Raw genomic sequence first — 18,674 nt, 5'->3', positions numbered from 1 at the left:
GACAAACTGGTTTTTTGCTCAAAGAATTTGTCCGGTTTAATCTGGAGTCTATTTTTGAGCATCCAATAATCCAGAGTGGACAGTGTGGGGAAGGGGACAGAAAAAGGTAGGAGAGAGGGGAGGGAAGGGGTGGTGGGAGGGTGGTGGGGACAGAGGTTGAACTACAGATGGTGATGGATGGAGATCAAGTTCACTTTCTGCCTCTGTGAGAGGTGAGCAGATGCTGTATTGGAAGGCCAAACAACAGCCCAGAGTGAAAGCTCAAGGGGAAAGTGCGCAAGGGAAGTGCACTCAGCCCTGTCTGCCCCGAGGACCTCCATGTTTACGACGGCAGGACCCCAGCAGTGTCTCCAAAGCCATCTTCACAAATGCCTGGAAGTTATTGCTTCTCTCCCTTCGGCTGTCCTGCGAGGGGATGAAACACAGACAGATACCTTCACTGGGGACACAGCAAATCACAGCACCTCATTTCCACACTGTCTGCCACATATAGGTGATTTCCAGTAGTGTCCCAAAACACTGAAAGCTTATATGAATTCAGCACAAAACTGTTTTTTTTTTTAAAACTTGGGTATAGTCTGTGCACAGATTTAATTCACTGGGTTGAAAATAACATGCGCAAGAAATTTTATAAATGCTTACCTCCTTGCTTCTTGTTATCATCTCCTTTCTGATCACCTTTCTTCGGCTGCTCTTTAGGACTCTGAGGTTGCTGTGAAGTGAAAGCAATATTAAATATATAGAATAAATATTTATAGATTGAGAGATGAAAATAAGGATTTTGTACTACATAATAATTTTCCTACCTTGGTAGTTGACTTCTTGTCCGACTTATTACCTGAAAATGGCGGAAATAATCACATGGAAACCAGTTTACTTTTGCTACACAAAAATATCATTTTTTTTTTAATTCAATGAACATGCAGCTTCTCTAGTAGTAAATTAAAGAATTATATTCTTTTTTTTTTTTTTTGGAAATTAATGTTTGTTTTACGTTACTTACCTTTTGTTCCGGGCATGTTTGCTGTACTTCAGAGTCTGTGCTGGTTTCTGAGAATGCTGTGCTTAATGTGGCGCTCAACTCGGGCATTTATGGACGGAGCTTGTGAATGGCTCTGTCACTGGGGCCCCTTCGAGAAAGAGCACCATGAACAAGCAAAGAGCCCCGTCAGCTGAGCAGCATGCCCCACAGCTCTGCAGGTCTTTGCTGAGCCAGGCGAAACCTCAGAGCTGACCTTGTAATACTGCCATTGTGAACCCACTGGAACTGTGTGTTCACCTATTGTCCATGACAAGAAAGCGTTTCCATCATGTTACAGGCGAGGTGACAGCTTATGTTCATTTCTTTTAAATAGGGACTTTTTTAAATGTTATATACTGAATAGAGGATAGCAGATTATTTTTACCCCCTTAGAAACCATATGTGACTTCTCACATTTGGTTGTTACATATTATTACAAAAAAAATTAGTCCTCATATGTGTCAGCACTGTTAGAGCTGAGGACAATAGTAAGTGTGCTCAAATGTGTCACTCTTTGCATTCTTCATTGTGTGGACTTTCATGCAGGCTAGTAGGCTAATTATTTATGTGCTGATATTAAGCAATTGATTATATTTTCACCTCAGCAACCCGTGTAATCCCTAAAGACAACATTGTATGCAAACATAAGGAGTGCCATTGTTATCAGCTTGTGCTTAAACAGAATAAAATCATAATCCAGCGAGATTTTATAGTGTTGAAAATGTCTTTCCTATGAAAACATGATGTCGTAAATCAGGTTTGTGTCTGTTTCTGGCTGTCGGTCTGTTAAATATGAACCCTAATCCAGTCATATTGTGATTGTTTGGTCGTGTTTTATCCAACGATAAAAACAATCTAACTCAATATTGTGAGTCATCATGTAGCTGCACATCAGTCAGTGGGCTGGTGTCACCGTGTCATGTGACTTTACTGAACAGGCAGCGATGGAGAAAAGCTAGGAAGGTGAGCCGTTTCCACATATATTTCTCGGTGTTTCTTCGCTGTATTACCACAATAAACGCCCTGTTCTATGTATATAACTGCCAACTGATAGACTATCAAAGTACATTAAAGAGTGAATGGAAAATAAATGTTTATGCGAGGAGATCGTAGATGATGTTGTGGCTAACTTGCTAATTACTAGCTTGCTAGGTAACGTTAGCTTAGCGACATTAACCTAGCTGTCAAGCCTGTTCTTGGCTGTCTGCAAGGGGAAAAAATGCCCAAACCAATTATCTTTTGACTCCATTTGACTCCTTCGGTTCACCTCAATAATTATTAGCAGGTGTCAAACTCACATAGCTCAACAGCAAAGTCTTTTCCTGTGGTGCTATTAGATTCTGCACCATCACTTGGCTCTGTGTTGTGGAGGGAGGGTGGGGATGATACTTCACTTAAATGAATGTAACATTAATTTTAGCTAAGCTACACTCTCACACAGCACATAAATGTAAAGTTTATTAGTTAAAGTGGCTAAAATGTGAACTGAGTGTTGTGTATTTTTGCAGGAACGTGCCCTGGCAGTGGCTTCCTCTCTCTACCCAGAGTGCTTGTGTAATGGCAGCAGTTTGGCAGCAGGTTTTGGCAGTGGACGCAAGGTGAGACTCAGTCAGGCAGCAGGCTTTAATAGTCTAAACTGATGAAGAAACTGTTCAGACATGTAATTGCTTATGGATCACTTGTGAGTTATTGTGCGTGCTGTGTCACTTCTTTTCCCCTCCAGGTACAATGCTTACCGCACGCCTACCTTCCCACAGTTCCGAACTCAGTACATCCGCCGACGCAGCCAGCTGCTCAGAGAGAACGCCAAGTGTGGCTTTGAGCCGGGGCTGCGCAGGCAGTACCTGAGGCTGCGCAGTCAGCTGCTGGCCCTGCGCTATGGGCCCCTGTCTGAGCAGAGCAGCTTCAGGGCCAGCAGTGTGCGCAGCTCCCGCACCACACTGGACCGCATGGAGGTCAGACCCAAAGAAACAGAGAAAGGACAGGAACACAAAAAGAGAAGGAATAGAGGGGGGGGTTTCTGTACTAATTTGGAAAAAGAAATATAAAAACATCTCAGAGTTACAACATATGAGAGCCATATGGATGGTTTGACTTTAGTTGTCAACAACCAGCAGCATAGCAAAACAAAACTTTGGTTGCCCATGCATATTAAGCTGAGCAGCTTGGTTGAAATGGCTGGCACTGCCCATGTGAATGGGATATATGACTAACTGAAAAATGCATGCTAATTTCAGTAAGTTTTCAAGATTTAATGATGGCTAATTTCAAGATTATTTGTGGTCTGAAGTTGTATCCACTTGTACTCACTCCTACGAGGTTCTGTCTCCCCCTTTGGCTGTCTTCTCCCTCTCTGTTCTTGAGCAGGACTTCGAGGAGGACCCCCGCGCCCAAGGGGCTCGTGGTCACCGCCGGTCCGTCAGCAGAGGCTCCTACCAGCTACAGGCCCAGATGAACAGAGCTGTCTATGATGAGAGGTACCCAGAAGAACACTTCACAGAGATGCTCAACATGCATCCAACGTCTTGTCTCATCGCCTTGAGCAAATGAATTCTTCGATTTATCTCTCTTTTGAACTATTGTGTTTTTTTTAGATTTATAGGTTGTAATTCAGATTTGGTTGCACTGAGTAATGATCAGACCTCTCATATTGATTTGTCAGCTGTGGGGAAGGGTTGTGAGGTGTGTTGTATTGATTTTATGCTTACATGGTGGTTTTTATTTCTGGCCGCAGGCCTCCGGGCAGTTTGGTGCCCACCTCAGTGGCAGAGGCCAGTCGTGCAATGGCCGGGGACACAACTTTGAGTGAAAATTATGCTTTTGCTGGAATGCACCACATATTTGACCAACATGTAGACTCTGCTGGTGAGTAAATGGTTACTAAGTTATAATAATCCATTTATAAACATTAAGCTTCAACATTAATTTCACCTTATTTGATCTTTTTGTCCTTCCCCTTGTGTTTTTTTTAGTTCCACGTTTGCAGTTTGCCAATGATGACAAGCACCTCCTTGCTTGCTGCTCACTGGATGGCACCCTGTCCATCATGACGTTGTCCCCGCCTCCTGCCAGCGTGAAGGTGACTCTGAAAGGTCACGGTGGTCCGGTCACAGACTTTGCTTGGTCCCTCAGCAATGACATCATCGTGTCGACATCACTAGATGGGACTCTGCGTATCTGGAACACCGAGGATGGTCGATGCATACGAGAGGTCAGAGACCCAGAATCCAGCGAGTTGCTCTGCTGCACCTTCCAGCCCATGAATAATAACCTTACTGTGGTGAGTCTCATATATTTTTTAGTACTAATTCAATACTGTCACAAAAAAAACCTTGAGCAAGAGAATTGTTTTCAATTACAGGTAATTACATTAAAAATATTTGTAAGACAAAAAAAACATTTATTGTGATTTATTGTGTGATCATTTATTTCATAATCTAATTTCCTTGTTCTGCCAATATTTCTTTTGTGTCCTCCTTTAAAATTGATAGATGAGGAGGCATTGTTTTTGTCAATATTCTGTGCCGTCACTCTACTAGATTTTTAAGAATATTTAAATATTTTCCCTCTCTAACCTTTAGTTTTTTAAGGTGTACTACTGCACTACAGTCATCATATGAATAAAGCTCTGATTATATGTTTGCAGCATCATCATCTGCCGCCTGCTTTCATGTCTGTGATTATTTGGGGAAAAACAAATGATAATAGTTGTGTTTCTGGAATAAATGTTTAAGTTACCTTATATTGATATCACAGTAAATTAGTGATCACTTCATCTGCTGATTTTATTCAAGGATTTATTGATTTGTTTCTATAAAATGAAATGAAAAAAATCACAATTTCTCTGCATGTTTTATCTGTCCGTCAGTCCAAAACCCAAAGAAATTCAATTAACTATCATATTAGATAAATGAGTTGAGAAGCTGGAACCAGATAATGTAGATAATTTGTGAAAATTGATGATCGATTAACTAATCGTCTCAGCCCTAAATATTTGGCACTTGAAATGAGTTGCGTAGCTGTATATATTACTGTAATAAGTCTCATGAGAGCCTCAAATAGAACATTAAACATTCAGTATGTCACAAACTATTTTTACATTTCAAAGGTCTGAATTTCTATCCCAAGCCCACATGGTGCAGTTTGAAACTGTGTTAGCAGATTTTGCCTTACAGAGAGGACTGGAACCAGTGAGAAAGACGTTTATATATCAGTATTTGTGTCAAATGGCAAAAAGGCTGTGAGGCAAGGTGCTGGTTAAACCAGAAAAATGCCAGAAATACTTTACTCTTGTCATTTGTCTGTTACTTTTTATACTTACAGGCACAATTTTGTTACAGCTGGGCCTCTGTGATCCTGGTATAGAGAATGACTTGTGCAGCTTTTATTTCCTCTTCAAAGTTCATAACATGCTGTCAAATTAATTAATCATCATGCATTTTATTTTATTAAAACCTTGTCTGATTTTTTTTTGTGTGATGTGTATTCACAAAACTTTGCATACAAAGCTACTGTGCAGACATTGATTAAAATTTCAGAATTAAATGTCATCTTTTGTAACTAAAACAAAAGTGGTAAATGTCTTGGATAATTTGGATTTAACTCTGCTTTTTCAGTGGGAAATACTTTTAATTGATGAGCAGAATGTGAAATGAAAGCAGAGACTTGCACACCCGTGTCCATTTATGCCTCATTAAATTGATGAGGGAGATAGATATTTGTTTTTAATTGACAGTCAGTGCCAACAAGAAGGACTATGAGTGGAAGAAATAGATGTCTTAAGCACAGACATTCAAATCTGGTTTGTACAAATTTAACTGACTGGTCTACCAGAGCAGCCATATATTGGTCTCATTTGCATGAACACAAGATGAGAGTAGATACTTTCTGTTTCTACATTTCCAACACATGGCACATTAATGCACATTATGCAGAGATTATAAGATCAACCTACATGGGGTTTCACCTAGTCTAATTGCACCAGAAAAAAAACATCTACCAGTGCTTTTCTCAGGGCTACCCTATGGAAATAATAAAGGTCCTCACTACCAGTTCTGTGTTGCAGGTGGGGAACAGCAAGCACCACCTGCAGGTGGTGAACATCTCCACTGGGAAGAAGGTGAAGGGGGGCTCCAGTAAGCTGACAGGCCGTGTACTGTCTCTCTCCTTTGATGCTCCGGGGAGGATCCTTTGGGCTGGTGATGACAGGGGGAGCATCTTCTCCTTCCTCTTTGACATGGCCACAGGTACGCTTACAGTATCTCCATCTGGCAGAGGGCAAAGTGTTTCATGACTGAATTACAAATTACTATCAGGTTTTGCGTTGTGAATTAATGGTGTCTCTGTTTGAGAGGGAAAGTGGTTGATGTGTTACTGCCGGTCTCCGCTGTTTCTGCCTGCCCCCTCCCACAGGGAAGCTGACCAAAGCCAAGCGTCTGGTGGTGAGTGAAGGCAGCTCCATCTGCAGCATATCTGCTCGGTCCTGGATTAGCCGAGAGGCCAGAGACCCCTCCCTGCTGGTCAACGCCTGTGTCAATAAGCTTCTGCTGTACAGGTCAGTTTGTAAGGACAAGTCACTGTTTAGTAATGGACAGTTTTGTCTCTGCTGTGCAGAAATAAAAATCAAAGCTATAACGTCTTCACTTGTGATGCGTGTATGTGATGATGTATTTATATTGTTGCATTGAATATGATCCGTTATGCCACCTTTGCGTTTGCAGGGTGGTAGATAATGAAGGCACACTACAGCTGAAGAGGAGTTTCCCCATCCAGCACGGTTCCCAGCTCGTTCATAGCATCTTCTGTCCCCTCATGTCTTTCAGACAGGGAGCTTGTGTTGGTAAGAAGTGTTCCTGCTGTGATATTTGAATAGAAAATTAGTCCACAGTTCATTAAATGCTGCAGGCAATCCGGTGTGAAAGAAAGATATGCAAAAAATAGCATAGTGCTGCTTTTGGATAAAACAAGCCAAATTAGCAACCTTTAAGCAACCTATCTTGTTTTTAAGCTTGAATGCATTTTGAGTTAATTTGATTATTGTTCACTTACCAAAAGGTTGCAGAATTTTCAAAAATCACAGGAGTATATAATCAATTGAAGTTATACAGTGAGTTGTTTACATGGGAGCATTAATATTTGACACCGTTCTACCTCAGAGCTTCACCTTCCTTGACTTTCCTCACCGTAATTATTCCCCACAGTTCATTTTATTCGAGGCTTGTCAGTGTTTAAATTATCAGGTTTGCGTCTCCAATTAACAGAAGTATCTCAGTCATAAAAAATACCCTTGAGAATCTTCAGTTGAGGCTGTGTTGTAATTTAATTGTTACAAAAGCCACTGATGTTTTGCAACATGATTGCTTACATTACATTTTTAAAAAAAAAGGACACGAACTGACAAACAGTGAAGGATACCTGAGAAGTGCTTCGGCCTCATATCTGTAGCTCTGGAGTGTTGAGCAGCATCTCTATATACTTATTTTTTGTCTGATAGAAATTTAAAGGGTTTATTGCACATGCAGGGCATTTTATGGTTGTCACAATAATAATTGTGTCTTCAGATTGTTTAGAAGCAGTGTGAACTACAGAGATATTCATTTAAAATTCAAATTCTCATCGAACCATTGGAGGAATTGTCATAACAAGACATTCATCATTTATTTATTTAGTTGCCGTGGTCATTTCTCCTCACCAATTCATTTCTTATTCTTTCCCTCTAATACAGTGACCGGCAGCGAGGACGCCTGTGTCTACTTCTTCGACGTCGAACGCAACACCAAGGCGATAGTGAACAAGTTACAGGGTCACGGGGGACCAGTTCTGGATGTCAGCTTCAATTGTGACGAGAGTTTACTGGCCTCAGCTGATTCCACAGGCATGGTCATCATCTGGAGGCGGGAGCAAAAGTGACTGATCCACCAATAAAATGCTTCCATCCAACTGCATACAAAAGGCCTGCCGCTCCTTAACCGTCCAATAACAACGTCTGTAGATTTTCACCGGGATGTAACAGGCTGCGTTAAACGTTTAATGTAATGATACTCAAGTGCAATCAGTACACCATGTTGTGTAGGTGGCTGGGATTTCTTAATTCAAGGGGTTTGGGGGGGCGGGTTATGTGTGTATGTGTCAGTACTCCTACAGCTGCAGCTGAGGAAATTGCTTTTCAACACAAAAAGAAAGAGCACTACTCCCATGCATGTGTCATGGCTTACCTACTTGTAGGGGGTATGACTGAATTCATGTGAAGAGGATACGATGCAATCTTCCAGAGAAACCAGTTCCATCACTTTGTATCACACTGACAGTCCCTCTGGCATAGATCTAGTTCACTATTTATGTAACTGTTATTCAAGCAGCGTAATCAAGTGTAGTAAAAAACCGCCTTATTTGATTTCAGTTCTGCAGTCGCCTGTTTTTAATTTGAGACCATGTGCATGATGTTGAACTCAGAATCGGTCAGTCGGCATATCAAGCTGATCATCGCAAAAGATAAACAAGTGTGTTTTTAAGTATGTTTGTACTTATTTGTATGTGTGTGTGTGTGTGTGTGTGTGTGTGTGTATGTGTGTGTATTCAGTTCATGCTGGTTGCTTATTCATATAATTTATTTAACGCACATGTATACAGAATAAAACTACTGTAACTGTCAGTAGTCTTTGTTTCATTTTTTTTTTTTTTTTTTTACAAAAATATATTTGAAACAATGGGATATTTTAAAAAAAGAAGAGCTTAATGTAGTGGGTTGGTGAAACCTTCAGTGTAGGAGAGTATTAGTCATTGTGTGGGTCTTCAACATCCACACAGGATTTCCCCTACATGAATGACTAAAAGGTGTGTAAAAATGTACTGCTGCATTTGGACCTGAGCAACATATCTATAATATTGTGTCATGTGATAAGATGATGTTGGCATTTTGGCATTATAAAAGAGCTTATATGTTCTCTTTTTGTGGATTTAAAGGTTCAATAATACTTGACCTTTGAAATGTGTTCTAGCTAAGAAAAATAGTCAATTCTCCTGCCAGTTTAGCCATCAATCATCATAATTGCATTAATGATTGTTTTAGCCACGCTAGCAGTGTTGGTTTGTCCAATGCTTTGGTCCAGGCTGAAATATCCCAAAACTACTGCATTGATTACCATGATTTCTCTGTTTGTTTACAGACATTCATGTTCCCCAGAGGATGAATCCTTAGGACTTAAGGATTCCCCTCTTGTCTAGCACCACCAAGAGATTTTTTGTGACATTAGTGGTTCAGAGAGAAATATCTCCAAAACTATTGGATGAATTGCTGTGAAATTTGCTACAAATGTTCAAATTCCTCACAGGATGAATCTTACTGACTTTTCATTTAACGCCATCATGGGGTCAAAATTTCAATCTGCTTATTTGGTTTATGACCAGATACCTGAAACCCATTACTCTCAGCTGTTCTATACATTTAGTGTTAATGAGCAAATGTTAAAATGCTAACACGCTAAAACTAAGATGGTAAACCCGGTAAATCTTACCTGCTAAAAATTAGCATTACGAGCATGTTAGCACTGAGCTCAAAGCACTGCTGTGAAGTCTTGTTTTACTTGTTCAATTTCTTAGTATCTTCTTAAATCACCATTAATCATCCCTAAAATGTCCTGACATCATCAATACTGAATTTTGTCAACATCACCAAGATGTAGTTGTAGGCACACTGCCAACATTAACCATCAGGTAGATTCCCAACCTTTAAAATAAAGAAATGTCTACTTGTATAACCCCATATGGTCTTAAAGCTGACATGAGTTGTGAGCAGTTCAATCAAAGAGTGATTTTTTCTTTTCCAATATTGTTTCATTTGATGGATTTTTAGAGGCACAAGAGGTAAAAGTATCAAGTATTTCACAAAACAGCAAAATCAGGGGGAAAAAAAGCTTAACAGAAGGGTCTTGTGACCTTCATTTTTTTTTCTTGGGACCCTTTGAGGGGTCCTGACCCCCAGGTTGAGAACCACTGAGGTAGATCAAATCACACAGCTCCTACACATGAAGAATTTCTATTTTCTAGGCTTAGACAAGCTATAAAAATGACATATTAGTCCTGCATTGTCAGACTAATGTATCATGGCTATGCGAGACATTAGTCTCACATTGCCATTTCCACACTGTTTGCACCGTCACAGCTCACGAAAAAGAAATACATAATCAACTGAAAATTGTAGAAAGAGATTGGAAAAAAGTCACAGGGAAACATATTTTTTGTACATTTTTGAACAATTTTTGTACATTTTGTACAAAACTGCATTTGTATGAAAGTGTAGTTTTACAGTTGGAACAGATGTGTGATTTATGCACAAATGCAGCATCTTGAGACATGATTGTTTTCCTCTCAAGGTTGGTGAGGGTATTGTGACGTACAAATGTGGCTGTGTGGGAGTGAAAACACAATGAATGGTTGCTGTCTGGGAAGGTCAGGACAGGGGCTTTGTTTAAAACAGGCAGGATAGGTGATAAAAGCAAGGAAACCTGTCTAAGAGAGCTACACAAAAACTTCTCCTGCATGAACCTGAGTGCTCTGATAGGACAATGCAACAAGGCCTCTGCACAACTCTGTATCTTCAGAACATACAGTGGGCGAGGATAAGTTTTCACAAATGAGTAAGACGGCCTTTGTTGTGATGTATCTTAGAGAGAAGTGGGAAGAAAACTAAAAATAAAAGTACTTGGATGAATCTTCAACATCAGTTCTGGGGAGACAGAGAGGCACAGTCGGATACAACCTGTTAAACCTGGACTATTTAGAGGATGTTCACACAGTTGATGCTTCTCACTATGGAAACATCTTTTTCTATCCGCCTCTGTTTGAGTGCGCAAATACAGACAATGGAAATTATCTCTCATTCAAATTTAAAATATAGGCTAATTGTTTATTGAGAGAATACACAATCATACGACTGCTGGATTTCAATCAGGCTATAATTAAGATTGAATTTCTTTTCTACCAACCCTTTCCATTTTATTTCATAATGCCAGAAACATAATTATGTGGTATGGTTGGTTGCATAAAGTTTGCTGTATATATGGCATCTGTATGAACAGTTTTTTTCCAATAGGGATAAAGAGATTCAGGACATTAAATGTTTTATTAATGTGCTTTAAGTTCCTTATCTTGCAGAGGAACTATTTACAACAACATTTAAGATATTCTATTATTAGCAGTAGTATTCTTAAAATTTGTCAGATTGTGGAATCCTCATACCTGTAAAATTAACTTTAATTCATCCAGACATCATACTGTAACATATGTCAGTTTAAACCTTCCTACAATTTTGAATAAATGAGAAAATATTGTTTTTCTGGTCTGTTGAGTGATTGGATATATTTCGCCTTAAATCCATCTCTCTGTTTGCACAAAAGATTTCACATCTGCTACTTGGAAAGCCTGGGAGAGAGTTGCAGTTATTTTTATTTATATGATTTTACAGTCCTCACTTCTCTGATTTTATGTGGTATTAAATGTTCTCTTCTGGGATATGTCATTTGATGTAATGACACCGCATATCCAGGTTCTACATCTGAGCATCAACATCAAATGCTAGTTTTAAATGTCCTTAATCTCTGGGGTTTGCAAGTCCTTCAGTACGTTTATACTTGAGTGCTCTCATTCTTTTGCCTTTCTTATCTGTTTTTGCAACACATTTTTCAAGGACCTCGCAATTTACAGTATGTGTTTATGCTTCATCGGTTAAAGCGAGACTAGGGTAACTTTTATAGAAAGAAATACACATTCTTGAATTCATAAGAAATAAAATGCATCCTCATTCAAGTCAATACACTCAAGGGTTTAGCTCCTTGGTCTGGTATGACTGGTAGCTTATGGTGGCTAATGTTAGCAAACTTTAGACATTGCTTTGTCAGTTTGTTGACTTTATTTCTCTTCTCTATTTGTGCTACTGTGACGCTATGTTTTAGCATTTAGTTTTATTGTAGGAAGGTTTAAGTAGATTATAGACCACAAGCTTCAGAACCTTAGTTGGATCCACACATGCCACATTATTTGTTTCTATAGTTGTTCACTTCAAGCCTCGTATAACAATTCAATTTTGTAGATATCTCTTCACTCTTTTGTGTATTTGTACACCTGCCTCCACAGATATGAAAGGTTGGTACCAGAGTAAGAAATCACAAACCCTTTTGACTCCACAGAGATTGTTGGTCAGTGCTCAGTGGAGGGGAAAGAGTCCAGACATCTTTTTCATTTCATGCAGTCAAGTGTGCAAAGCTAGACTGATGTGTCACAATTTTACCTTTTTTTTTTGTTGTTTATGTTCAGGGACTGAAATGCACATAGGATGTAATTTGTGCTACATGTAAATTGGTCTATTTCCTGTGAAGTGTTTCTCCACAGCGGTCGAGCCATTTCAACATCCAGGCAGGTCATAACTCAGAATGCATCAAAAGTAGAGTCTTTATTGATGAGTGGGCAAAAGAACCACCTCAGTTAAACTGTACAGTTACAGAATATCATCTCGCGAAGGAATGCCAGACGTAAAAATTATGGACCTCAGTTCACTTTTCACTTTGTCTTTCCATATCAACATCTGTACAAGTTGTAATCCCCGGTCTTGAATCTATGAAATGCAGTGGAATGCATGCTAATACAGTATGCTGTGCAAGTGTCCACATTTAGAAAATTTACTGCACAAATATATCTATGCCTAACATACTGTAGGTCAGACTTTTGCATTACATGAATCATAATTTGGAGAGACAACTCAATGTAGTCTAAGTCGGTTTCCATACATCAAACATCTCTGGGGTCGTATCCAGCCTGAAGACGTTTAGATTTTGAACATACTGATCCACACACTCAAATGGTGACATTAATGTTGAGGGGAAATATAAGAGGGCCTGGTAACATTCAAGTTTCCTTCATATTAAGTGCCACTTCATTTCTTCTTCATTTTTCTGTATTCTGGTGAGAGCATAACAGTACTTTAAATACATTCCCAAGATCATCATTTGCAAATAAATGTTCATTTGCAAATGATTTTTTTTTAAAATACGTAATTTACATAATCATTCAAGTCATTAAATCCTATGGATTGTTTGCAATGTACAAGTATAGTTTTCTAATTATTCGGTCCCCTTTTTCATAATCCATCTGTATTTAACATTTGCTTGTACATTAACATTAAAAATCAGACATTTTCAGGTATGAAAATCAATTTATAGGATAAATTTCCATATGATGACTACTCAATTTTGCATGATTTTGAGACCGCAAGATGAGACTGCTTTCATATTGACTCAATATTACTGGAACCTTTTTCATCATCATTATTTCTCTTTTTTTCTTCCTCCCTCCTTCTCTTCCTACCTCTCACGCACACATACACACAAATGCTATATAAAAACACACAAGCAGGAATATACATTCCTGTACAGTCTGTACAATATGAAATCAAGTCATATTTCAAAATAGTGTCATCTGCTTAACATGTATTGTTTACAAATAAAGGAAAACAGGCATTTTTTTATGATACAAAGAAACCTGACACGCCCTAAATCAAGTCCAAAAAATCAAGCATGTTAGGGGCTTCTTGGGTTCACAACAGCTATTTAAATGTATCCAAGGGTACTGGGTCCATTCGATATTCTGCAGTCTCCTTTGAATTACATGAAAAGGCGTCCAGGGTGGTCTATCAATCCATTTAGACCCTTTGAGTTCCTTGATGTGTTTCAGAGTTAGTAACGCTCTGATCAACACTTTCTATTCACAGTCCACAGCACATTTCTTCAAGGATTTCAACTCTCCGTGTGTCTGTTTTGTGCCTCATGTGACACAGAAACTAATTTTCGGTTGAAAGCTCTGGGGCGTGTCCCTCTGAAATAAGGCAACAATATTTTTAAAATGGCAACTGTCACACTTACTTGGAGTGGTGATTGTTGTGATCATTCTAGTACCTCATCAGAAATACAAGCCATTAAAGTGTTACCAGGGCTTTTTTTTATCGCCCTGTTCAAACCTCCGCACCTTAAACATTTACTCGAATATCAACATTCTTAATAAAATGGCACTGTGCCTGCATTTGTTGGCAAAAATTTGATTTTGTAGTGCAAAACAACAAAACAGACGCTGACACTTAACCAAGGTGCATTACATCGCTTCTATTCTCCAAATTTCCCTTAAAAACCTGAAACATTCTCTTTGTTAAGCTTATATCTTATCACATAATGCAGTAGGCCTCATCTTGGGGCAGGTGTTGTTTAGTCCTCCAGTAGGTGGGCAGGTGAGCTCTCAGCACTTTTCTCAGGTCCTCGTTGAGCAGGAGACAGAAGATGGGGTTGACTCCAGCCTGGGCGAAGCTCATCCACACTGTGATGGAAAGATACCTGTGAGGGATGGTGCAGGACTTGACAAACACCCTCCAGAAGCATGCCACGATGTAGGGAGCCCAGAGGACCAAGAAAAGCAGGGTGATGGTGTAGAACATCCTGCCCAGCCTCCTCTCTGACCTCACCTCTTCCATCCCAAGCAGCCGCCGGTGTTGATTGTGTAAATTCTGCCTGATGCCCAACAGAGTGGGTGGCATGGGGCCACGACCGAACCCTGCAATCCAGTTAGCTGCAGCTTGACCTGTTGCCCCAGGACCGTGGAAGGTCCAGTTCTGGCTGATAGCTGGCACTAGCTGGACAGGTTTCATCTTGCGGTGCCTGTACTCAAACAGCAGCAGCTTGGCGTAGAAACCGTGGGTGGCCAGGACCACCACAGCCAGCATGAGCATGAAGCCCAGGGTGTCGTTGGTCTTCAGGTAGCGGTGTTCAAAAATGCACTGGTCCTCATCACGGATGAACTTGTATGTCCCCACATCAAAGACAGGTGGGAACGCCATGGCAACAGCCAGAGTCCACACCATGCAAATGATGGCGGCGCAGGTCCAGATGGTCATGCGCTTGGCGTAGAACCGGTGGTGGGCGATGGCAAGGTAGCGGGTGACAGCCACACAAAACAGCATGAAGGCAGCGTGAAAACAAAACAGCACAGCCATAAAAGCCACAACTTTACAACTCAAGGCACTGTAAGTCCAGGCCGAGCTGTTGTGGACGGAAACCAGCACAAATGGGAAGCAAGCAGCAGAGCGAACTGCATCAGCCAGGCACAGGTCCAGGAGAAAGAAGTAGGGGGCCTTGTGAAGTGTCCTGTCTCGTAGGACTAGCAGGGAGACCAAGAGGTTGCCTACAAGGCTGACACAGATGATCATCCCCAAGAAGACCAGCTTAAAGTAGGCAGACACATCTGTGGCAGAGGTTCCTCCATTGCTGCTGCCGTCACTGCTGCTGCTGCTGCTGCTGCTGCCGCCTCTTGCCAGTCCACTCTGTGAAGCCAGCACAGCCAGTAAACTACCTGGGCCATCGATGGCAAAGCTTTGGTTAGCCATTCTATCACCTTCCACAGGAGCCTGCCTGGTACAGGCCCTTTATAAACACTACTGATCCTCCTATAGCCGTCGTCTCCTGCGGCTCTCTCGTCTTTACAAGGAGAGGCCGTAAGGATCCTTTCTACATGACAGACTCATCTTTCCTCTTTGTCCACAACCTCACCACCTGTGAACAGAGACACACATTTTGAAGAATGAAAAACAAGATGTCTGACATGCACTCCACTAAATGGAAACAAAACTTACAGTTACCAGCATGGATACAGAAGTGCTGTGTTGGGCAACACAGTGGAAATCTTTGCCTTCCTGTTTCTCTAAGGCTGGGATCAGATCAGCAGCTCTACAGCATGCCAGCTCCTTGGCTCTCTCAGTAATTACCTTGCCCGTTGCTAAGATACAACAGCTCACATACTTTGTGCAAGTGTGGGTGTTTGAGTGAATGCATGGGGGTGTACAGGGGGATGGAGCAGACACAGTACAACCAACACTGGGCATGTCCAACAAACAGAGATGTTGTAAATGAGCAAAGAACATTTTATGCTTTCTCTCTGCTGCTCTGTGTATGCGTGTGTGTGCACGTGACAAGTCAGTTTAAGAGCAGAGGGTGTAATCTGTACCATTCACAGGATATAACAAATGTAAGAATACAAAGGCAGGGCAAGGAGCAATTCGGTTTTTACCATACAGGCCTACATATGAAATGTGGAAGAGAAAAGGATCAGGCCTCAGTATTTTAGAAAGGAACCTAAAAAATGAGCCATATAAAGATTAAAAACATTCCAATAATACTAATAAAAAAAACAGATCTGAGATGCAGCCTCACCTAAAAACTCATTTATAGGCATAAGGTAATGATGATGCATAACTGTGCTTGTCTGGGTGGGCCTTGTCTATGTAGGCCATGAAACACAAAGTGATTTGCTGTAACTATAGGCTTCTCTTCCCCCCCCTTCACCCCCCCATACATAACAGCCCTCTGCCACCTTGACAAATATCATTTCACCTGATTAGATGGCTGCCATGTCAGCTAGGCCGGAAACACAGGCTGAAGTGGAAAAACAGATGAACAGGTGTCAAAATCACCTCTGCTTCGTGTGTGTGTGTGTGTTTCTATGTGTGTGTGCGTGTGTGTGTGCGTGTGTGTGTGTGTGAGAGAGAGGGAGAGAGATGATAACCTACCTTTCATCCCCTCATTTTTTTTATTTATTTTTTTGGATCTGTTCTTCTGGCACGGCAAAAAAACAAAAAAAATGACCCCAGTCGCTTTGTTTCACTGTTTGTTAAATCGAGAGAAAAACACATAATAAAGCCTCATGCTCTTGCTGTGCTCTCAGGCTCAAACAACACCTGTTATGCATAAATCCATCGCAAGGAAATCGAATAGAGCAACATATAATAAACATAAGACGTTATAGAGGCTATCTAATAATCAACAGCTGATCAAACAATCCAGGATGAGGAGTCTGCTGTTAAGCCAGATATATATTTAAAAAAAAAATCCACTGCCACCCTTTTACTGTTTCATAGAGAGGGATGTGTTCATTTGGTCTGTGTCTGAATATCATCCGAGAAAACAGATTTTATGTTGCATCACGTCGAAGATGGATTTCCAGAAGACTAGAAGCAGACGCGATACAAAAAAAAATATATCTTGTTCTGTTCATATATCCAAATGATGTCAGATTTTCAATGCTTATAATAACCCACCCACAAACGTTAGAGAGGAAAAAAAGATCGCGCATCCCCTAAATGAACCGTCTTGGCATGTATATTGGCTAGTGGCACCAGAACAATTAGTCCACACAGACAACAGCCTCGATACGTCTCTTTTTCCCATCTTTCAGTCACAAAAAAAAGGCGATGTATTTACCCCGAACAGTTAATATGCAGTCTTTGTTTTGCTGTCCAGCGAAGGTGGGCTACATCTTAATAGTCCACAATTAAAGCCTCCATGACAGAATAAATGCATGTTTCGACAAATCCAGCGATGCCACAGGGAGGGGGATTCACATCGCCGACGCTGTCGAAATCACGATTTTATTTTATTTTTTTAATAAAAAGAAAAAAAAAGAAAAGAAAAACAGGAAAAAGAAAAACAACACGGCTGGATTAGGCGAATTATTCCTGAATAATCCCAATTATGGCTGCTTGCAAGGAGGCAGCTCGCACATTCGCGGAATCCGTCGGTTTTATTCGGAGAGAGGGAGAGAGAGAGAGAGAGAGAGAGAGAGGGAGGGAGAGATGGAGGGGGGAGAGAGAGAGAGAGGGAGAGAGGCGGACCTGTGCAGTATGGTGGGCCATGTAACTTGAAAGTGATGTTTTATTCTAACCGTCTCTCCCGCATCATGTATGACGCGTCTGTTTTCTCCAGTACGAACACAGAGAGGAGCTCCAGCTGTCAACAAACTTGCGCATGTCTTTCATTGGCTCCCCTGCCCTTGGTGACAGACTGGACCTAAAATGACACAGACAGGCCTGACAGGGGCGCAGCAAGGAATTCTGGGTCCTCTGGAAGAATATATAGGGCCTCCATAAAAACAACATCATCATCATCATCATCCCGTACGGTTAATACAGTGTTTTCATTTTCTGTTCTTGATATTTTAATGTTTGTGATTTGTAGCAGTGGGAACACACTATGCAGCTTTCTGCAGGGTTTTTTTTTTTTACACTGTATCGAGTTCCCTGCATTTCCATTAATGTGATGCACCATCGTTTGTACTTTGCACCTTCCTGTAGTTTATATTTTCTATGTTTACTTCATCCAGTATTATTATAGTATGTGTGTACTTTTTATTTGCCACGCTTGCAAATGAAAAATTATAAGATGGATCAGCATTAAAATTTGTACAGACATTCATGGTCATCTGACAATGAATCCTACTGATTTAAAGGGGCAATGTGTAAGATTTAGTGGCATCTAGTGGAACAGACTTGAAAGAAATGGAATATAATATTCATAAGTGTGTTTTAATTAGTGTATAATCACCTGAAAATAAGAATTGTTGTGTTTTCGTTACCTTAGAATGAGCCCTGAGTGGGTCCCCTTCCATGGAGACCGCCATGTTGCACCACCATGTTTCTACAGTAGCCCAGAATGGACAAACCAAATACTGGCTCTAGTGGCTCTGCAATTTTCGCAACACATAGATGTATTACTTTAAAATTAGATAGACACATTTGTGTGCTCCACATGATTAACTGTAATATCTTTGATCCCTTAACTTATCATCT

At 40.6% G+C, this 18,674-nt stretch overlaps 2 protein-coding genes across 9 annotated transcripts; one reads left to right on the top strand and one right to left on the bottom strand.

The window, feature by feature from the left end:
* The first annotated feature begins 1,276 nt into the window (after positions 1-1,276).
* Positions 1,277-8,672, top strand: wdr13 (WD repeat domain 13). 2 transcript variants are annotated; one of them, XM_042408559.1, is made up of 10 exons: positions 1,277-1,984; positions 2,530-2,619; positions 2,745-2,976; positions 3,389-3,498; positions 3,756-3,886; positions 3,994-4,301; positions 6,087-6,267; positions 6,434-6,575; positions 6,742-6,860; positions 7,746-8,672. In XM_042408559.1, the coding sequence occupies exons 2-10, from the start codon at positions 2,579-2,581 to the stop codon at positions 7,928-7,930; spliced, it is 1,449 nt and encodes a 482-aa protein (XP_042264493.1). In that variant the 5' UTR covers positions 1,277-1,984; positions 2,530-2,578; the 3' UTR covers positions 7,931-8,672. The 2 variants fall into 2 exon arrangements, with proteins under 2 accessions (XP_042264493.1, XP_042264494.1); XM_042408560.1 differs by lacking the exon at positions 2,745-2,976 and having other exon boundaries at positions 1,874-1,984.
* Positions 8,673-12,469: 3,797 nt separating this feature from the next.
* LOC121895877 (probable G-protein coupled receptor 173) lies at positions 12,470-18,496 on the bottom strand. Of its 7 annotated transcripts, XM_042409396.1 has the most exons (4): positions 18,461-18,496; positions 17,771-17,895; positions 16,444-16,485; positions 12,470-15,606 (listed from the first exon to the last, which is right to left on the bottom strand). In XM_042409396.1, exon 4 carries the CDS (start codon positions 15,438-15,440, stop codon positions 14,229-14,231), a length of 1,212 nt encoding a protein of 403 aa, XP_042265330.1. In that variant the 5' UTR covers positions 15,441-15,606; positions 16,444-16,485; positions 17,771-17,895; positions 18,461-18,496; the 3' UTR covers positions 12,470-14,228. The 7 variants fall into 7 exon arrangements, with proteins under 7 accessions (XP_042265330.1, XP_042265329.1, XP_042265328.1 ...); XM_042409395.1 differs by lacking the exon at positions 18,461-18,496 and having other exon boundaries at positions 17,721-17,986; XM_042409394.1 differs by lacking the exon at positions 18,461-18,496 and having other exon boundaries at positions 17,771-17,986.
* Between the last annotated feature and the right edge of the window lie 178 nt (positions 18,497-18,674).

Source organism: Thunnus maccoyii, chromosome 4 (genome assembly GCF_910596095.1).
Source record: "Thunnus maccoyii chromosome 4, fThuMac1.1, whole genome shotgun sequence".
In the NCBI taxonomy this organism is placed as follows: Eukaryota; Metazoa; Chordata; class Actinopteri; order Scombriformes; family Scombridae; genus Thunnus; species Thunnus maccoyii.
The sequence above is the reverse complement of the archived record's forward strand: the minus strand, read 5'-3'. Positions and strand labels throughout refer to the sequence as shown.

Coding starts and splice junctions, on each gene's coding strand:
- wdr13 (XM_042408559.1), top strand. CDS start 2,579: ATGGCAGCAGTTTGGCAGCAGGTTTTGGCAGTGGACGCAAG. Junction 3,499..3,755: donor AGAGCTGTCTATGATGAGAG/GTACCCAGAAGA, acceptor TTCTGGCCGCAG/GCCTCCGGGCAGTTTGGTGC. Junction 4,302..6,086: donor TGAATAATAACCTTACTGTG/GTGAGTCTCATA, acceptor TCTGTGTTGCAG/GTGGGGAACAGCAAGCACCA.
- LOC121895877 (XM_042409396.1), bottom strand. CDS start 15,440: ATGGCTAACCAAAGCTTTGCCATCGATGGCCCAGGTAGTTTACTGGCT.